Source organism: Apis laboriosa, unplaced genomic scaffold (genome assembly GCF_014066325.1).
Source record: "Apis laboriosa isolate Shangri-la unplaced genomic scaffold, ASM1406632v1 scaffold16_cov148, whole genome shotgun sequence".
Classification (NCBI taxonomy): Eukaryota; Metazoa; Arthropoda; class Insecta; order Hymenoptera; family Apidae; genus Apis; species Apis laboriosa.
In genome coordinates this window covers 5,127,419-5,148,526 of record NW_025222129.1, presented here as the reverse complement: position 1 = coordinate 5,148,526, position 21,108 = coordinate 5,127,419, and the positions used below count along the sequence as shown (strand labels likewise).

The 21,108-nt window shown below is 35.4% G+C and overlaps 1 protein-coding gene across 4 annotated transcripts in view; it reads right to left on the bottom strand.

The window, feature by feature from the left end:
- LOC122710978 (alpha-catulin) overlaps window positions 1-21,108 on the bottom strand; it is a 69,495-nt gene that overhangs the window by 37,670 nt on the left and 10,717 nt on the right. The window contains exon 1 of one of the 4 annotated variants that reach the window (XM_043929281.1): window positions 11,245-11,339. The exons of 2 other annotated variants lie outside the window; for them this stretch is intronic. In XM_043929281.1, coding sequence (XP_043785216.1) covers window positions 11,245-11,310 — 66 coding nt within the window. In that variant the 5' untranslated portion in view covers window positions 11,311-11,339. Of the gene's footprint in view, window positions 1-3,554; window positions 3,677-11,244; window positions 11,340-21,108 lie in introns of those variants that run through there. One more of the 4 variants, XM_043929282.1, reaches the window with a different exon arrangement.

The window sequence follows — 21,108 nt, the reverse complement described above, 5'->3', positions numbered from 1 at the left end:
CTCGTCAAAACCCGGCCAGGAAATAAAGAGAACCATGCCATTGAACTTTCTTTTTGTTTCATTCCGATATCTCGATTGGTTGTCGAGATACAAAGGCTCAAAGTGTCCGTAGTACTTAAGACGGTGCGAAGAATATGAATAGAACCGCGATCCTGCATTTTTTCCTGGAAATGCGTACTATGTCCTTTCAGGAATCGCGTCGGTCGCTTGTCTGGGGATTAGAATAGGTCAGTGAGAGAAAGTGCGAGCGAGAGATCCGAGTAAGAGACAAGGACGGAGATAATAAACGATTAAAAATTACTCTTTTCTTTACACGACGATATCTCGGCGACCGGAAGTCGTATCGAGATAAACGAAAAAGCGTATTAAAGAATAAGGTTTTGCGCTTCTAACGATCGTTCATTGGTTCACCGGAAGTTACTATCCTCGGAGTTATAGCTGTTCAAAGTTTTCCTAATTTTAATACGATTTAATAGTGTAAAAGATAAATGGTTAAATTACCTTTTCTTTACAGGATAATATCTCGGCAACCGGAAGTTGTATCGAGATAAACGAAAAAGCGTTTTAAAGAGCAAGGTTCTGCGCTTCTAATGATCGTTCATTGGTTCACCGGAAGTTATCATCTTCGGAGTTATAACGTTTCAAAGTTTTTCTAATTTTAATACGATTTAATAGTGTAAAAGATAAATGGTTAAAAATTACCTTTTCTTTACAGGATAATATCTCGGCGACCGGAAGTCGTATCGAGATAAACGAAAAAGCATATTAAAGAATAAGGTTTTGCGCTTCTAACGATCGTTCATTGGTTCACCGGAAGTTATCATCTTCGGAGTTATAACGTTTCAAAGTTTTTCTAATTTTAATACGATTTAATAGTGTAAAAGATAAATGGTTAAAAATTACCTTTTCTTTACAGGATAATATCTCGGCAACCGGAAGTCGTATCGAGATAAACGAAAAAGCGTATTAAAGAGCAAGGTTCTGCGCTTCTAACGATCGTTCATTGGTTCACCGGAAGTTATCATCTTCGGAGTTATAACGTTTCAAAGTTTTTCTAATTGTAATACGATTTAATAGTGTAAAAGATAAATGGTTAAAAATTACTTTTTCTTTACAGGATAATATCTCGGCAACCGGAAGTCGTATCGAGATAAACGAAAAAGCGCTTTAAAGAGCAAAGTTCTGCATTTTTAACGATCGTTCATTCGTTGACCGGAAACCACTATCTTCGGAGTTACAGCAACTCAAAGTTTTCCTAATTTTTAATCGAATTTTTTAAAATTGAAGTCGCGAGATAAATAAATTTATTTCTGAAAGAATATTGCTTACGACGTCAACGCTTACGTTGATGATACGTTGGAGATTCTAAAATAATCCTTCAGTTCGACTAAATTACGTCAATTAATAATTTTTTAACATTTGTAGTCGAACATCCTATATTTATACAAAATATGCAAAATATACGTAATATGAAAAATATGTATTTGCATAAAAATTCCACAATCTGTGCTAATAACACAAAGTATTTATTCCACCACTTATTCTACGAACGTCCGTCTCGTGACCCCGCGATACTCGAATGTGCAAAATTATCACCGGCCCATTTATCACCGAGTTCGTTGACGTTATTAATAATAGATACGCCGTATTAATCCGAATTTAAACCCGTGCACAAGGGTTTGAAACACAAGCGTGGTGGCGAGACGAATTAACGTTGAACCACCCTCGTAACAGTGGAAAGCACAAATTATGCGAAACGTGGCATCACGAATCCTGGCTTTAATCAGCGACGCTTTCTCGAGTTACTCACACGCCTCTCTATCTAACGAGCCAAGTTCACGTATTAAGTTTTCTTCTAAGCCCGCGAATTCCTTTCACGGAATAAATTTCCAAGGTTTTTCCTGACTGCTGCCAATTAATTTCCTCCACACTCTTGGAGACGCGCGCGTTATTCGACACGCCCTTCTCGTGAATTTCCACGAACGTTTTCGTCGCCAGCCACCCTTTCATCTTTTGTTTTTTCCCTTTTCTTTTTTTTTTAGGACTTTTGACTGCATTTCGAGGACGGCGCAATTAATATATAAATATAATAATTAATAATATATAAATATAATAATAAATAATTAATGCGCGTGCAACGCGAGCGTTTGCATAATTTTGCACAATAAAGCAGTGATAATCGTGATGCGATAATAAGGTGTTCGCACGTGTGCTTGTTTGATTTATATTATTCGCATATTTTTTTCGGTTCTTTCGAAAAAATTTTCGACAGAAGTGAACGAGAGAAGTAAACCAATTATATAGATGTCGTTGTTTTTAATAATAATTTTTCTAGAAAACCAGTCGACAATATTTAATTTAAAGAAGAATGGAAATATTTGCGGTGACGTGACTGTATAAAAAAGAGATTCGATTAAAAAGTATAAATGGTTGAAAAATTTTGTTGAATGGTAAAATATAAAAGAAATAACATTAGCGTAAGCATTAATGAAATGGAAACGGAACAAGGGGAAAAATATTTTTTCGTGAATATAAATATTAAAAGTATCTTTTAAAAAGTTACTTAGAATGCAAATGTGGAATGGCAATAAAAATAAAATAAAAATACAATAAAAAAAAGAAAAAAAGAATACAAGTGGCATCGTAAAATTTGAAGCGTTACGATTAATCAAACTCGTTGCGGCGAGATGCAGGCGAAAACAGGAAGTTAGGAGAGAACATGGCACTCTGTTGAGAACGATACCACCTGCAGCGGCTTTGTAAAACCGCTTTAATTTATCGTGGAAAGACGGACCTTGTCGTGACAGTTAGTTGAAAAAGGTCGTGAATATTCAATTCAGTGTTAATTAGGGTTGTAGAGCCTCTCAAAGTGAGAGGCCACATGTCCGCAAACAATCTCACGTTACGTTATATTACTTTATTTATTTTTTTTTCTTCCCTCCCCCTCCCCCAAAAGTAAGTCATCGAAAAGTTTTTTTTCTTCTTCCTCGTTAAAACATTCGACTTTGCATGTACATATCTCGTTATCTCGTTTCTTCCTTTCCATTCAGCTGTAAAAATGAAAAAAACAAAAAGAGAGAGTTACGTTTTAATTTAAGAAGAAATAAAAAAATAATAAAAATTCGAATAATTGTTTTAGAACGTTCCTCTAACATTTATGAAGTTTTATTACGAGTGGATAATAAGGGTATGTAGATAGGGGTGGAAAATCGCGACAATATAAAAGTTTGAAATTACGAGGGCGGTAAAATACAGAATTACTGTTAAAATTTCCAAAAGAGCAAAATTCAATTTCCCCTCGTTTATTGTTCCATCTCGTATCTTCCCTTTCAAACTTGTTATTTTTTCCCCCTTGAAAGATAAGCATATTCGAATATGCTATAAAAATAATTGAACCGTTCGATATATTATCTCGAAATCGGAATAAAAGATTCGTTTGAACGATCACGGATGGAGAGGGATGAAAAACAAGCAGTATAAAACTCACTTAATCCGCTTAATTAAGGGTATGTTACAGAGGCTCTCAGAAGCGAGTGGCCTGCGCAAGATCTAACCTTCGTCACTTCCTCTTGATTTCTACCTCCTCTTCACAATCCATCCACGTGTCACGCGATTACTCACGACGTCCCTTCGGTATCCACCCCTTATAAAAGATGCATGAGCCGTGCCTTTACACCGTTCACGCCATCCGTCACAGAGCTTCCTCATCTCGCCATTTTATCCACCGGGGTCCACCACCCCATTCGTACGACACGAGTTTTCAACTCGTTCTTCCCTCGTCGTCTACCATCCATTGTGCGTCGCTTGCGTCGTTGTTTATCCCCTTCTCCCCTTCCCCTCTCCTCTTTTTTCTCTTTTCTTCTTTTTCTCGTCGAAATAACGAAATGTGGAAAACGGCAGCAGCTTATTAAAGTCTGAACATCGGCCACGAACTCTCCTTTGTTTCCTCTTCCCGTTTCGTTCGCGAGGAAGAAGGAAAATGGCTTTTGGAGAATACATCTTAACCGGGATGGAAATACCTCTGCTTGTGTCTCTGTTTTTTTTCTTTTTTTCTTTTTTTTTTTTTTTTTTTATCTTAGGAAGATGTTTCGCTTTCTCCTTTCTCCTTCTCTGTTTTTCCTTTCTTTCTTTCGTTAGGTCGTTGTTACGAAGTAGCTTGTATTTTTATTCGAACAGGTTGTCGACGAGTGCGTTTCCAGTTTCTTCGTATTATATCGTATTATGAAAGTTGGGGTTATTCTTTGCACTTTGGACTCGCGATGAGACGAGTTGAATGAAAAATTGCGGATAAAAGTGACTTCTTTTTTTAAAGGAAATAACTTTTAAATGTGACTTTATTTGTACATTTTTTTCTCTCTCTCTCTAAATATTTGTAGAGATGGTGGTCGAGTTAAAATTGAGAGAATAACTCAATTGTCTTTTTTTTTTTTATTATTAAATGTAATAAAGTATATATAAACGAACATTTATAAATAATTTCTCACTCGTAATTTACAAAGAGAGAGAGAGAGAGAGAGAGAGAGAGAGAATTTCTCGCTTTTTCTACATCGTCCGAATGTTTGCAGGGGGAGGAAGAGACGGTGGTCGAGTTAAAATTGATTAATAGCCCGAGGGAACACTGTGACAATGTTGTTTTTCAGAACATTTTAATCGCGTACGTAACGGAAGGATTTAACCTAATTACCCATCTCTGTAGAAACGTACGAGAGGGAAAAGGTAGAGAAAAATTGCAAGGAGATTGTAAATAAAGACTTTGGGAAAGCTTTGGGTAATTAAGGATTAAGAAACCAATTTGTAAATGACGGTGTAAAATGTCCTTTCTTGTTTCTAGGCTTGGAAAAAGAGCGTGAAACGTTTTCTCCACGGATCCAACGAGGTGAAAAAAGTTGACGAATCGTCCTTTCGAAATTATTAACGGTTCATTTGCGACACATCTGGAATCCTAAAATGTGGAAAGAGGAGTAAACAATTTTAGAAATTTTAATTCTACTTTAAAAAATCCCGACTTAGTACAACTCTTTTCCAGGATCCATCTAATTTCTTTTTTCAAAGAAAAAAGCGATAAAAACATCATGCAATCATTGCACGTTTCATAACTGATTCGAAGTGGAGGCTTCGATAAGTATCCTGGAATTTTTTCAAAATTTTTGACAGCCTAGGAAAAAAGAAAAATAATCGTAACAACTTATCGAAACAATGAAAGTTAATTCACTAATTTCAATTATAAAATTCACGTTGAAGATCAAGTTTTCAATCAAAAAATATATATTCGAATATATATTTTTTTTTCTTTTTTATCGAAACATTTTCGAACAGGTAAAAAGTAATCTTCAAAATGGAGGGCTCGAAGAAGTCGAGAATTTTTACAATATCTCTAAAGAAAGATATTACACTTGTAGATTGATATTCGGCCCAATTTCGCGCCCTTCAATATAACATAACAGCGTTAACTTTTCCGATGATCGAAATGGCGCGTCGAAGATTCTTCGTTCGAAACGAGGCAAATTCCGTCCAATTTTCCAGCCATCAGAAAAACAAAGTAGAATTCGTGACGGCCGCGTGGATATCCTCCTCCTCGTGTAATCCTCGTTAAATTGCTCGGATGGAAGTCAATTTCACTTGGATAAACGACGAATGACCAGAAGTTGGTCACTGGTCATCGCGCCATCCCACCATCAGGATTTCACTCCTGTGAAACGAGTTTAGGGGAAATCGATGGAAATGAATCACCCCGGTCAATTTGCTTCTGCCATGTTTCCACCCTTTGTCCGCTTGTCCGTTGTAACGTTTACCACTTCGAAGACGAAGGACAAGTTTCGAGGGAAGTAAAGGGACCGAGAGAGAAAGAGAGAGAGAGGCAAAAGGAAACGTATTCCGAAACTTTGGTTTCGTCTCTCTTTGGTTAATTGGAACACCGACTAATATTCAATCTCACGAAGTTAAGAACTTGAAAAGGACGAGCGGATGATGAGACAGTTTCGTCTTACCTTTTTCTCGGTTGTTTCCACCCCCTCCCCCCTTTTCTTGTTTTTGCTATGAAATATTTTTATCCATGGTGATTATAGATTTTTTTTTTTTAAAAGGTTTCTCGAGAGAAAAATTTACGAAGATGAAAGAATATAATTCTTTCCTTAATTCTTTTTTTTTTTTTTTTATTAAGGATAAAATATTATAGAAAAGAGGAGACATAGGATTTATTTTATTATTTAAATATTCTTTTGCAAACAAATAAGATTAAAATTCCAATCCCATTTCAAATTTATATTCCAGCAACAATTAAACAACAATACAAAATATTCCTCCAGTTCTCAGCATCTCTATTTAAAAACTACCCCCATATTTCTTACTCGGTTATTTCAAAAAATAAAATCCTTGTTGTTTTCAATATTTTCAAATATACACACAATCAAAGATGCTCTTTCGAACGATCCCCGTCTATATACATTCAATAATTTCGAGTACAAATCATCTATCCTATATAACTTTCACATATTTTCACAATCTTTTCCATCGATCGAGCGGACACGCGATTATTTCTCACTCATCTCTTAGTTATCAAAGCTACGAAGTAAAAAAAAGCTTTTCAAGCTCAACTTTTGCCGCTTCACCTATGCTAATCTCGCGCACGATTCGCATAATCGCGGAGGGCCCCCGTCCTCTTCGATTGATTTTAATGATCGCATCGTTTTACAATATACGATTTCATCGAATCGTCAGAGGCATCGATTTCAGGGTACAATGGCTCGTTACAGGGACGTCGAATCGTCGTCTTTCTCGGCATATCTACGGAATCACTTGGAATCCAATCATGGATAAACGGATTACGTTAACCCTGCGCGCTGTATCTTTGTTTACATAGCAGTATCGCGAATCGTGGAGCATCATTGCAAAATTGTCATCCCCTGGTGACAGACCAACCTTTTTTTCAACCTTCTCTCTCTCTCTCTCTCTCTCTCTCTTTCTTCCTTCTCCCTTCTCCCTTTCTCTCTTCCGTTTCGGCTTCGAAGAACGATCGTGAGGATTTTCGCGGAATTGGGACAACTTGAATTTCGAGAGAATTTTAATTAACAGATAATCTTGCTTCCGGGGATTTTCGGGATATTAACTCGAACGTACATTATGCGCGGTTAAAATTTCTACTCACCTTAGGAGAAGGGGGTGAGAACGTAATTGTAATTGTAATATTATTTTCTTTTCATTGTAATATGTGTGTGTGTGTGTTTGTGAAGATTAAATTTGTGGGAAGAGGGGGGAAAATGTTGGAAAAGTATACATGTACGAGTTGAGAAAAATTATTATAAAATAGGGGAAGGGAAGATGAGGATTGTCACTTACAAATTCGGAAGAATCTTAGTTGCGTAATTATGCGAATGAGATAATATTAAAAAGAAAGAAATTGTCTTTGAAAGTGTTTGTGTCTATCCAATCATAATATTCGTAATCAAAATTATGAATATTCGATGGAATTTAGAGGGAGAATTATAAAAATTATTTATTATAGAGGAAGTTCTAATGAAACGTGGAACATTATTTGTCAATTATTTTGACATGCTGAATTTTATTTTGAAAAATAATAATAATAATATATCGGCAGAAATATTCATGGAGACGACGGAATTGATTTTTATTCTCGGATTAATAAATGTAACACGGCTTGAAAGATTGTTGGAATGGACGATTGATCGACGTCAGTCCCTTAAGTTTAATCACTTAAACGGGAAATGGATAATTAATCCCCGTGATTCACTTCGTAATTAACAGTATTCGGATTATACCTGGCAATTTTGCAGCGAGAATATAAAACATTTATGTAACTAGTTTCAATTCAATGGCGATTACGAAACGTTCAACCCCTAAGCAATTTTCATGCCTCGTCATTAAGTACTTATTGAGAGGACGATTATATCACAAATTTTCGCGGTAAATTAATTCGTCTTACATTATTTCTAATTAAATATTTTTAATTTGTGTACTTTAAAAAATTTTCTCTCTATTCCCCAATGAATAAATAGATGTTAATAAATCTAAATATCAAACACATCTTAATCGTAACGATCTAAAAAAAATCAAATAAAACGCAACAATGAAGAAGCACATCGATATTCAAGTTGGAAAGTTATTCAAATATTATATATTTTGAACAAGGTTCGCCTGTTCAAACTCAATCAATTGAATCCCCATAAACTCAACACAATCTCTCAACAAGATCCTATCCCTACTCTTTTTCCATCGTAATAAAAACATCGATCACACTTATCCATATCAAAGATCGATTCTTCGTATTTCGTATTAATTTTCAATTTCAATTCTTCTGTTGAAATGTGAAAAAAATACCAATGAGAAACGGAGCACACCTTGGCCCATCGAAAGTCGAATAATTTCTTCCAACAGATATCAAATATCTGTTTGAGATGTCGTAGGTAGGAAGCAATAAAGCAGGGTTTAATGGCGAGGTCGGCATGAAATTCGGCTCACCGAGGTGGCATCAAGTTGGCCGCCTTAACTCCCTTAAGGAGAAAAGACACGCGGAATGGCGGAGGGAGGGCGGTTTCCTCCTCTGAGGATTCACCCTAAAAATGAAAGGGATTCGAGGGTCGTATTCGAGAGACCGGCTGAACAATCCACGACATTGCTCAAAAAAAAAAAAAAAAATATTTTGTGGTTTGATCTTTACTATTTATCTTACTATTCTTCTAGGAATTTTCTTTCGTCCAGTCTTATTCGATCTTTTGAATTTTTTAATTTTTCTAGATAGATAGAGTTTCAAGTTTGAGATTTGAGAAATCGTAAGGCAAGTGATAAGTAAGTCCGAGGATAAAGTCCGGATTATTGAAGCGAAATTTTTCAGGATTTAATTAATATTTCGTAACGTTTTTAAATCTGAAATTTCGTTTCATTTTTTAGAAAGGTTCCATGAATTCCTGAGAATTAAATTAATATTGGGATATTCTCTTTTACAGGGAACTCGCGTCCTTTGATTAATCAATTGGCCAACCCGGAGGATACGGAGGAGAGGGAAATCGGTGGAAGTAATTCAGATACTCAATTGAATATTCTACACACGCGGATTATTATAGGGATTTCTTGCAATCTTGCAATCATGATTGAAACCGTGTTCGTTTTGCACATATCTCTTCGACGAATATTAAATTTTCAGGATCTCGAGAGTTGTTCTCCACGGGACCAATAACTTTTATATTTACAATTTTTAACATATACAATGTAATTAAAATTTTACAGAGAAAAAGGCGTGATAATATCTTTCGATGGGAAGGATAAATTTTGATTTTGAAGCGAGCTGAAATGAAGATCCTCGAGTCGAAGATGAATATTAACCATCAGCCGGAAATTACGAGGAAACTTTTCTTGGGAACCTCCAACCTTTTTTTTTTTTTTTTTTTTTTTTTTAATTCCTCGAACGAAATAAATGAGAATTCGTCGAAGGTTCGTTTCAATTTTCGAATTCTTAGAGCGTCACACGAAACGAAAGAGAGGCTGGAAGCTTCTCGTTTTGAAGAAACGAGGTCGCCGTTTTAGATTTATTCCTCGAGCTATCTTCCTCCCATCTTCCATCTCCATTTTCTCTCATTTTTATTCCATACGTGTTTATTGGCAAAATGATGGTATACGCATACATTTGTGTTCTCGATCAAAGCTCCACTGAATTTTCGTTTTCTCTGTGAGATTATCTTACAATGTGAATCGAAATCTTACAGAAGAAGAGAGAATAATTTTGGAACATGAGCATAATTAGACGGGTATATTAGATCGTGTAACGAGCCCGCTTGATTACAAAGGATTTTCCACGATATTCGTCACACTTTGCTCCATTTAATTTTTAATCAACTTTGTACATTTTCCTCGACGAAAAAAATTCGTTCGAAGATAAAAAAAAATAAAAGAGGAAACTTTCTTAAATTTTTAAAAATTGCCAATTTTTAAAATCGAATCGAATCAAACGAACTTTCGATAATTCATCGATAGAAGAATGAGACGTATTCCTTCCCTCTGATTTATTTTCTCTCGGATTTTTAAGAATTGCTAATTTTAAAATCGAATGAATATTTCAACACGAACGAACGAATCTTTTAGTAATTTATTCGTTACAAGAGTAATTTGTAAAAGATATCTCTTTCTCTTTTTGAAAAAAACATTTCAACTTTTATATTTCTAGGGGGGGGGGGGAATAAAATTACAAAGGGAACGTTCATTTTTCTGCTCTACGTTACGACAATCATCATGGGATTTAACAATCCATTTTGTTCGTGGCCTACATCGAGGATTTAGCGAGAATTTATCGAGAAAATTTCACTTATCCGACCGGTTTCGAAATTATTACACGGTTGTTCTTGCGTATACGCTTCCAAAATTATATTTTCAGACAAATTATTTCGTTCGCCGATGTTGTCGTTATTGGATTTTCAAATTCTCATAGAAAATATCGTAATTCGATTAAATTACACGGATGGGCAATCGTACGATTCTTTATTTTTAAACGGGATATTTGATTCAAAATAACGGACTTTTTATATTTCAGATTTACGAGGACGGATGAACAAAATAAATTTCATGCTTTTTTTTTTTTTATAAATCAAAGAAGAAGAGATGAATGCAAGAGTAAAAAGTCGCAAAGAGCGAGAAGATAAAAAATATTCTTCGCAACTTTTTTTTTTTTTTTACTTTTTAAAGCGATAAAGCATTAACCCAATCTTTGAAACATTGTTCTATTATGTGCTCTTAAAAAGAAATTTGATCAGTTAATGGAAGATACTGAAGTAATCCTATTTATAAGAGACAAGATACTGTTTTCTTCGAGGTAATAAGAGAAAATTCTTTTTTAAAAAAATATATGTAAGTATTTCCTCTTCTATTATTTAACATTTCTTGCCTTTTTAAAATTGCTATTTACCAATTTCGAGTAATTTATATCCGTACTTTTCAGAAAAAAGAAAATAGAAAAAAGAGAAAAAAAAAGATTCGACTTCGAAATCCACTTCGAATTTTTAATTTAATCACTTCAATCCAATACGTCTCTTAATACGTGGCATTACCTTCTTTTTTTCTTTTCTTTTTCTTTTCGACCAAAATACACTTTATCGATTTACCACGATTCTTACATCCACACTTCTTTCATAATGCAAATCGATCTCACGATTCAACTTTAATTTTCAGAGTGAGACGACGGTATTTTTTTTTTCACGTGGAAAAAAAAATTGAGATTGAAAAGCAAGATATACAACATACCTGACGATCAGGGATCATGTCACAGTCGTACATGCTTCTGTCACGTCGATAGAATGCGGCAGGCATGTGGGCAATTATTACGTGACAATCAGGTTGAAACGATGATCCTTTTCCTTTCTCTCTTCCTCTATTAATTACACGTATACGATATCTACTCTTCTCTTTCTCTTTCTCTCTCTCTCTCTATATATATATATATACTTTTTATCGTTCTTTTATTATTGTGCCTGGTTGATTTGTCTGATTGATCTATCTCACGCACGCATACACATACTCTCTCTCTCTCTTTCTTCTTACGTAATGTATGATCAAAATATACTATGAATCGTCAACGTGATTAAGATATGTGTGTTTCTTTCTTCTTTTATTTTATATATATATATCTCTATATATAGAAATAATTTAATCTCTCTTGGTGCAGGTGTTGTCGTTCGTTAACAAGTGTGCTCTCCTTCTCCTGTGTTACGAAGATTATTCTTACTATTTATCTTTCTCTCTCTGCTTAATATCGCCAGACCCAATGGAACAATGGGCTCTCGAACCGAAACAAGAACCAAAAATAGACGTTTATGTATGTATGTATGTATCTACGTATGTATGTGTATATATATATATATATCTGCAGGAAGATCACTGTTTCTTGTAGGCTGCTGTCACAGGCTCAGAACTTGTCTCCGCAACGAAGAGAATGGTACGATGAACCCGACTTAAAAAGTTCCTCGTCGGCCTTTAAAAAACGACCCACCACCACCACGGATCAGACTCTGACTTCTACCCTTCCTCCACCGATAATTTCTCCCAACTGGTGCCAACTCGATCGCGAATCCACTCGATAAATTATTATTATTATTATTATTATTATTCTTTTCCCCCTCGAAACGATTGCTCGTTTCGATTCAACGAGACTCGATGGTCATATCTTCTTCCTCCTCTCTTATACTTCGGATCAATCTCTCCTATTCACGGGTGAACGGCAGACCGGGTTAACATCGGTCGAGATATCTAGCTTCGATCCTCCTGTCGGATGCAGCGCTAGGATCTTAGGATTCACGGTGACGATTATTCGATCGAATCTCGAAGAATATTAATAGTAGTGTCTCTCCAACTGCCAGATATATCCCTATATCAATTTTCATTCACTGCTCACAGATTCGAGATATGTATATATATATATATATCTCTCTCTCTCTTTCTCTCTTTCTCTCGTCTTCCATTCTTCCTCGTTAATAAAAATTTTCCTCCTGATCTGATCGTAGAATCTTGGACGTCCGTCGATCGCTCTCGTCGATTCAATCACAACGAAGATAGATATTGAAAAGAAGAAGAAGGCGAATCTTCCGTTCCGTTTCTTCCTCTCTAACTTTGTCTCGCTCGTCTCCTTCTGTGGCTGTGCCGCGTGGCGCAAGGTGGCCACGATCCCACGAACGAGAACGTGTTCGAAGACGACGACGACGACCACTCGTTGTTGCGCGGCTCGGTCTCTCGCATACGCGTGTGCACAGTTTGAGTAGACATGTGGGTGCGCGGCTCGTGTTTTTCTACGTGTGCGCGCCCGCGTGTTACTCTCCCCTATATCCACTCCCTGCTTAATATCCCTCCAACTTTATCTTCATATATATCGTGCACATACATATATATATATACATATATACATTTATATATACAACGACGACAGTTGAACCTCTCGTGTGTATACGTCGCCTCGTGCAGACTCATACGTGGCTCGAGACGCGTGTCTCCTTCTCTCTCTCTCTATGTTTCTCCGCATTGGTTACATACGTGTATGCGTGGTGTCCGCATGTATGTATGTATGTATGTATATATGTGTGTGTGTGGAGGTAGGCTGCGATGCGAGGAGACGACAGAGCGCGTGTTCGGTTCGGAAGAAAACAGGTACCGGCCTGTCGAGTGCCCAGGGGAAGACTGGACTCGAAAGCGAACACGGTGGAAGCAGGACCATGGGTGCGAGGCTGTCTCTCCCCCTTTTCGTTACCCTCTCTGTGTAACCCCCTCTCTCTCTTTCTCTCTCTCTCTCTCCCTCCACCACCCGATCTTTCTCCGCCCTCCGTGCGCCCTCGGCCGCGTACTCTCTTCGTCACTGGCTCGCCCGTCCCGCTTCTGTCCCTTTCCCTCCGCGTTGAAACGTTGGAGCACAGGCGCGCTGACTCTACTCGACGACCGACCGACAATCAATACGCCGGCAGGCCCGTACTTTCGCCCGCGAAATCGTCATTTTCGCACGTCCCTTCGTTTCCTTCCTTCCCGTCCAACCGTTTCCTTTCCAATCTTCGTCGACCAACTCTCTTCGCCGCTCTTCTAACATCCATCTCTCCGTCTTGGATTTATCCGAGTTTCTTTATATATGTATATATATATCTTTCTTTCTCTTGTAGGATTCTTCTGTAGGATTCTGTCGTCTACGTAGATGGGAATTGTATTATCTAGGGAGTTTTATCTAGGGTATTTTTTGCCCATTCGTTCCTTTATTCTATCCTTCCTCGAGCGTTGCCTCGAAGCGCGGGAATTTGTCCGGTTTGCGATTTTTTTTTTTTTTTTTTTTATTTAAACAAGGGTGGATTTTGTGTCTTGTCAATGATAATATGCAGGCTAGGTAGTTTCGAGATTCTTGAGATTCTCCATTCCTTCGTGGGATCTACCAGCTTCTGTCAGCTTGAATTTATGCGTCTCTCTGTCTGTCTGTGTCTGTTGTGGAGGGATATCCAGGGAATTCTTATCGAGGGTATTTTTATTCGTTTCTTCTCTTATTCTTCTTATTCTGGTTTATTTTTGCAAGGAAAAACGCGCGAGTTTGTTAGATTTGATAGTAAAATGGAAGAAGGAGGGTGTTTTTGAATCTTCTCTTGGTTTTTCAATTCTTTCGTTCCTTTTCGAGATGTTCCTCGATATGATTCATCCCATCCTTTTCTATCCATAGAAGGATTTAAGGAATTTTTAGATATTTCTTTCTTTTTTTTGCTTCTATGTGGAGTCGAGAATCGAGAAGAATAAAATCATCACAGTTCCTTCTAGTTTCTAAAGTCCGCCATTCCGTCATCTTTATCTCGAATCTTTGATCGATTCTTTGGTACATTAGATATACACGTTTCCGTGCAATTCGTTTGTAAAATGATCTAGAAAATTCTTGGATATATTCCTTTCTATTCCTTTCAAATTTCTTAGACACAAATTTCTATGAACGAGGGTAGAGAGATAATTTTGAATCTTCCTCTCTGCTTCTTGACTCGAGCTGAATCAAAATTCAACTTAGCTTCGTCTCTTTTACACGTAATCATCGATCTATCTAATAAAAATTTACACACAATCGTGTGCAATTTCAACGAGGTGAACTTTTTTAATTTTTTTAGTCGCTAAAATTTTGCTTTTGACAAAGAGATTTGTGAAAGTGGCAGAGAAGAGGGAATCCGTGTTAATCGAGATGGTGTAATGGAAGATCATAAATAAAAGTGTGATCCTTATTTATCCAACGTGCTCGTAAATCTAGGGGGTTAGACTTTTACGTGTTCGGTGGAAAACCGGCGACAAATATTCGATTATCGAACCATTAAGAGTGTTTTACGATACAAAACGATGGATAAAAATATTTGGCACGGGATTTCACGCACCTCTTCTCTTGTTAAATCTTTGGAAAATTCCCCACGTGTCCTTTGTGAATAATTTTATATAAATACGCAAAATCGATATATTTAAAGAAACACTTTGTGAAATATTTCTTTGAATACTCGATAAAAATTTCATTCATCGTTGATCAAATGATTTATTCAGATCCGTTTGTTAATTTAATATCCCATTCGATTTTCAAATTAAACTATTTATATTTTAATTGATATACGATAATATAAAACACGTTCGAATATTTTGGAACAAACGTTACAATTTCTATAATATTTCTTTTAATTTTTATCTATCCATCTAATCGAACACGTGTTAAGAGTTAATTATATCTCGATAAATCTTCAAAATTCATTTTCTCGAATATATGGAATATATCGATTAAATTCATATTATTCATTTGTATTATTCATTAATTTTTTTCATTTGATAATAATTGCATGGTATGAAATTTTGCGTATATTTAATATCGCAATTCAACACGTTTGTCGACGCGATTGTTACACGATATCTCTTTGGTGATTTTAATTGCTTGAGAAATCGAATAAGTTTGAAAAGAAATTCATCCCAATGTCAATATAAATAAAGTTTTCAATGAAGTTCCACGAATAATTCGAAAAACTTCGACGCATATTGCATTAGAAATGATTAAGGGATCATCGATATTTCTACGGAACAATATTTCTTCCGGAAGGAAAAAAAGAGTTTAAAAATTTTTTCAACTAATTTCGAAAGAGAATCGTTTCTCAAAAGGATTGAATTTTTTTATTATGAATAGATTAAAAGAAAGACAGAGAATTCAAATCTATCTTTGAGAAGAATAAATATCGTCGCTCGTAATTTTAATAATCGTATTTTAATCAAAATGTTTGTTTACATTTTAATTTTTACGCAGGAAGCAGGAAAAGTAGCGAGCTTATCTAACAATTTCCGAACGAACAAGAAAACATTTTTATGAAGGAACGTTATGGAACATTTGTGGGGAATGGGAATTATGATAAGACCAGGAAGCTCTATATTATAATAATCATGGAACAGTGTATCCACGTATTTTCCTCGCAAGGATAAAATGATATCGTAGAAGTCGAGCATCGTGGGCGTGAGATTTCTCTCGCGAATGAAACGCGAAGGGAAATACGAAATGGAGCAGTAAAAAAAATTTTTTTTTGAATATAATAGAAGGCGAAAGAAACGACGTAGAAAAGATTCGAATTATTATTCTCGAGTTACAGAAATTGATACGTCTAAATAAATCTAGAAAGAAAAAAAAAAGTAAATGAAACGAAATGAGAATCGTAATATTTTTTAAGCTAATTTTTCCAATAATAAAAATTGCAGAATACAAGACGAGTCGTTTAACGCTTGAAAATCAATAACCAGAAAATTTTATCTTCGCTGTCGAGTAGAAAAGGATCGTGTGTGGTCAGACGTGGAAGCGTAAAGAAGTACTATTTTCAAAAAATTTAAACACGTCTTTAATTAATGATATAATAAATAATTATAGGAATCTAAAGTTTTTAAAACTTGCCTTTTCAAATACGCGATGAAACTATCGTTTACTCGGAAAAAGTTTAATAGTTTAATGTAAAAATATCGTACGTTTGAAACAGGGGGTTAAAAAAGAAGATGTTTATTCTTTCTTCTAGCATCCTTTTCCATTCCTTACAATCCTATCCTCTCTTTCTCTCTCTCTCATCTCATATTTTTCCCTCCCTATTCCCATCTTTTCATCTTTTCTATTTACCACCCTCTCCCACGTCCTCCTTTCATTTTTTTTTTTACTTTTTTTTATCATTCTTCTTCCCCTCGAGAATCACAGAGAAGAAAGAAAATATTTTTTCCTGAAACCAAACTATGATTTCTCGACGGTGGCAAGAAAAAGAGAAACTTTACTTCTAATATTCCCCCGATTATTTTTCGCAATATTCTCGCTTCGCAATATTTCCCCCTGCTATATTTTCCACGAAAGGAAGAGAAATGAAGTGGAATAGGTTTCGAGAAAAGGGAAGCGACAGAACGAAGAGAATTCTGGAAGGAGAGGGAACGGCAAAAATGAGACAAAAGCGGTGCGATTTGTAAAAGGGGAAATGCCGTGGGTAGGAATACGTGACCGTTGTACCATATTTGCGGCGGCCTCACCAAGGACTTTTCCATCCGCGTGGAACACGGGTGAAATAAAGGGGAGAGAAATTTTGAGAGGAACACTGACACTTTTCCTCCAATATATTATTAGAGAACGATCGTTTTCTCATCTCTTTTCGAGGGATTAAATTAAATTCTTTTCATACTAGGCGCGATTAGCATTTTACAATTTCTAACTTATACTTATAGAAAGATTTTGAAAGGGATGGGTATATCTTGAAGATAGGGATTTATTTCTATGAATGGGTTATCGGAGATAAGATAATTTCAAGATCTTTCTTATTACCTTAGGCGATATTACAAATTAAAATTTGTTAAAATTTCACATTATCATTCATCGTTCAATTTCGATTTTTTTTTTTTTCTTTATATCACGTTCTCCACTTCACGCGATATTTTAATAAAATTTAATAAAATTAATATTTAATAAAATTTAATATTTAATATTTAATATAATATTTAATATTTAATAAAATTCGAAAATAATAAAAAACCAATACTTTTAGTTTCTTCAGCGTGGGAATAAATAAATATTTTTTTATTTGGATATAATAATATCACGTGGTACGTATATCGCATCATAACAGAGATGCCAAGTTCCTAGTAATGGATTTCTAGAATGGATTTCGTGGAAAGCAGGAAATCGGTTTTTGTTTGATAAAAGAGTATATAATGCGCTCTCTCTCTCTCTTTCTATAAATATATATATATATATATCTATATATAAAAGATCGAGAGAAGTAAATATCACAAACCAAGCCACAGAGAAACATCTTTCCAAGGGAATGTATGTACGTATATTTTCTTACGTATCAAACGCGACACGTTTCAGAGGAAACGAGGAATTCCATTCCAGCGGATAGCCGGAATCTAATCTCTCTCATCCCTACCATTATATAATTACGCTTCTTCTTCTTCTTCTTCTTCTTCTTTAACCTTCAACAAATTACACAAATTACACGGGTTTAACGAGTGCAACCTTAACGAAAAAAAAAAAAAAAAGAAAAAAAAAATATTTTAAAATTGAACGAACGATGAAGTTGAAATTGCCTCTTCTCTTTAAATCCCATTATCGTTGCACAATAATTATAAATTCCACCGCGATCTCGCCATTTATTTATTATAACGAGGTTTACGGGATTAATCAATCCTTTGCTTGCTAGGATAACAACAAAGGGAAAATAGCCATTACGTAAACAGCTTGGTCGGCTCCATCTTTTATGAACCCCTTTATACACGAGCTTGAGACGTGTCGGATCCAGCCTATGTTTTACGGCGGCCATCGGAAAAATAATATTTCAAAGCGTGGCTCGCGACTTTGGATCGCCGTTTAATGGGATACTTATTCACGGGAACGGTTCGATTTAATCCACCCCCAGATGATGCATTTCACCCGTTCTCCCTCCTCCATTAGCTAATTCGCGCCGCACAGAGGGAAAAGGAGAAAAAGGAAACGACGGTTCGGAAGCTAGATCTCTCTCCCTCCCAAATGGCTATTTTTATGTAATGAAAATTTTCTGAGAGGGAGAGAGAGAGAGAGAGAGAATGGGAATTCGTCGAATTGCGCGATAATCCAATGACGTTTCGAAGAATTAGAACGCTTTTGGGAAAATGGGAAAATGGGAAAATAACACTTTACTCCAAGTGTTATTAGGAGATTAAATATTTTTTATTCAGATAAGTAATTTCTTTAATAATTTTGGAGTACGTTCTGAACGAAAATTGCTGATAATTTCTACGAAAAAAATGAAATACAAATATATCTTTATAAGTATCGATTATTTAGTATTGCTTTATTTTGACATGGATGAAAAGTAAGAGATCAAACAGAGAGCCGGTTTAAAAAAGGATTACACGAGAAATTTGGACGGTAAAATTTCCATTGTTACTTAAAAAACGAACATAGAAAAAGTAAAAAAAAAAAAAAAAAAAAAAAAAAGAAAGAAGGGAAGGGGACCCCATTCGAAGATAACTTTAAGAATTCTCTCCGATTCTTTAAATTACGATACGCTTTCGACGACGCCAACTTCACCGAGAACAAAAGAAGGAAACAACGTTTAAAAACTTCTGGCTACTTCACCAAGACAGAAGAGAAAGAGAGAAAAATTCGCCTCGTCGAAAGAACCGAGAGTCGCGGCCGTTCTTTCCAGCAACTGGCGAAAACTTGGAAAACTCCTCTAACTCTAATGTAAAACAACGTGTCAGCACAGTAAACCGAACTGCATATCTCGAAATTCATGCTTCGTTCCTGAGAAAGCTACGTGTGAAAATACATAAAAAAAAAAAAAAAAAAAAAAATGGCGGAGGAATTTAGGGATAGAAAAAAAAAAAAAAAAAAAAGAAAAGAAAAAGAAACACAAATATGGCAACAATTAGATATCTTGTCTTCTCCTTCTCTCTCTCTCTCTCTCTCTCTCTCTTTCTCTCTCTCTCTCTCTCTCTCTCTCTAATCATAAACAACAATCGACATAATAAACACTTTCTCTACATATCTCTATGCCAGCACAACAAAATTTCCAACCATATAATGCTTCATTTATTCTTCCTCGCCTCTAATTACATCGATCTCTATACAGTGACGCAACAACTTGTGCGAAAGCTTGGAAAGAAATGTCGGTAATTGTTCGTGAATAAGCAAATCTTACCCATTTCCATGATTTTTGAGTTTAATTTAATTGTTAAACTGAAGGGAAAATAAATTCCAGGTATTTTTCCATTTATCCAAACGAATATCCAATATAGAGCTTAAAATAGATTCAAAGATGAAAAGAAAAGATGAAAATATCATCCGTGAAAAAATAAAGATAAAAATATCTTTAAGGTAATTATTACATTTCTATGCATTTCGGTGTATCATTTGTGTAAAAATGATATTTGCATACGATAATACAAGAATTCAATTTCGGGATTCGATGGAAATCTTATCTTTTTTGAAATTAAATTAAACAATAAATCTCTCGAGATCGTGGCAAAAATCGGTAAAATTCGTCTTTCCATAAACAATCGTCTAAATATCCAATTAAGCTCAGTCTATTCCTTTCTCTCTCTCTCTCTCTCTCTCTCTCTCTTTCTCTCTCTCTATGCACACGTAAAAACACCACTTTGAATACCGCTAATGGTCTAAGTAACTTTCTAATAGTGTTACACGACACGTAAGTAGCGATTACGATAATCGATGGAACATTGTTCCGCTAAAGACTTACCATGGAAGAACCCATTATACCTATGAACTCAATTGTTTCTCCTACAACAATTGTCGGTCGAAGACGAGAGCCTAGAACATATACATATATCGTACATTCCGTTGAGTGAAAAGTATCTCGTGATCTCGTGCAGCCGCGCTGATTTCATATTCGTACTACTTTCTAAACGTAAAGAAAAAAAAAAAAAAAAAAAAAAAAAAAAATAAAAATAAAAAAGAAAAGCGGCGCAATTCTCAACACCAGAAACCATGGCCATTATTTTGGTCGCTCCAGCAAGTATGGACACCTTCTATATTACTTTATTCTCTTTCTTTCTTTTTTTTTTTTTTTTTTTTTTTTTCTCTTTCGAGGATTCACAGGATAGACAGATAACGACGTATACGTCTCCCCCTTTTTTTCCTCGATCTGTAATAAACGGCGAAATGATATTATTCCCTTGCGTGTTTTTCGCGCGATACCGTGGAATAATATTTACAGTGTTGTTGTTATTATTATTATTATTATTATTTTGTTATTATTATTATTATTGCGTTGAAGCGCATAAGCGTCGAGATACGTGAAATATTTTGCGCAGTGACAAGTGATACGATATCTAATAAATTCTCCGCGTGGAAATAAAATCCGAGAGGAGGAGAGGGGAAAATTGGAATATTTACAAGATACGTTCATTCATCGCATTATTAAAACGGGGCGAAATCGAAAATTGATTTTCTTCTTTTTCTTTTTCTTTAAACGAAAGGTATTCGAATTCATTACATTGGATCAACTTTTTATTTTCTCGTCGCAATTTCTTAAAGTTAAAAAAATAATCTTTTTTTTTTTTCTGATAATAATCGAGAAATTATTCAAACTTTCGCGATCGATCGAAAATTTCATTTCGATTCCTGTT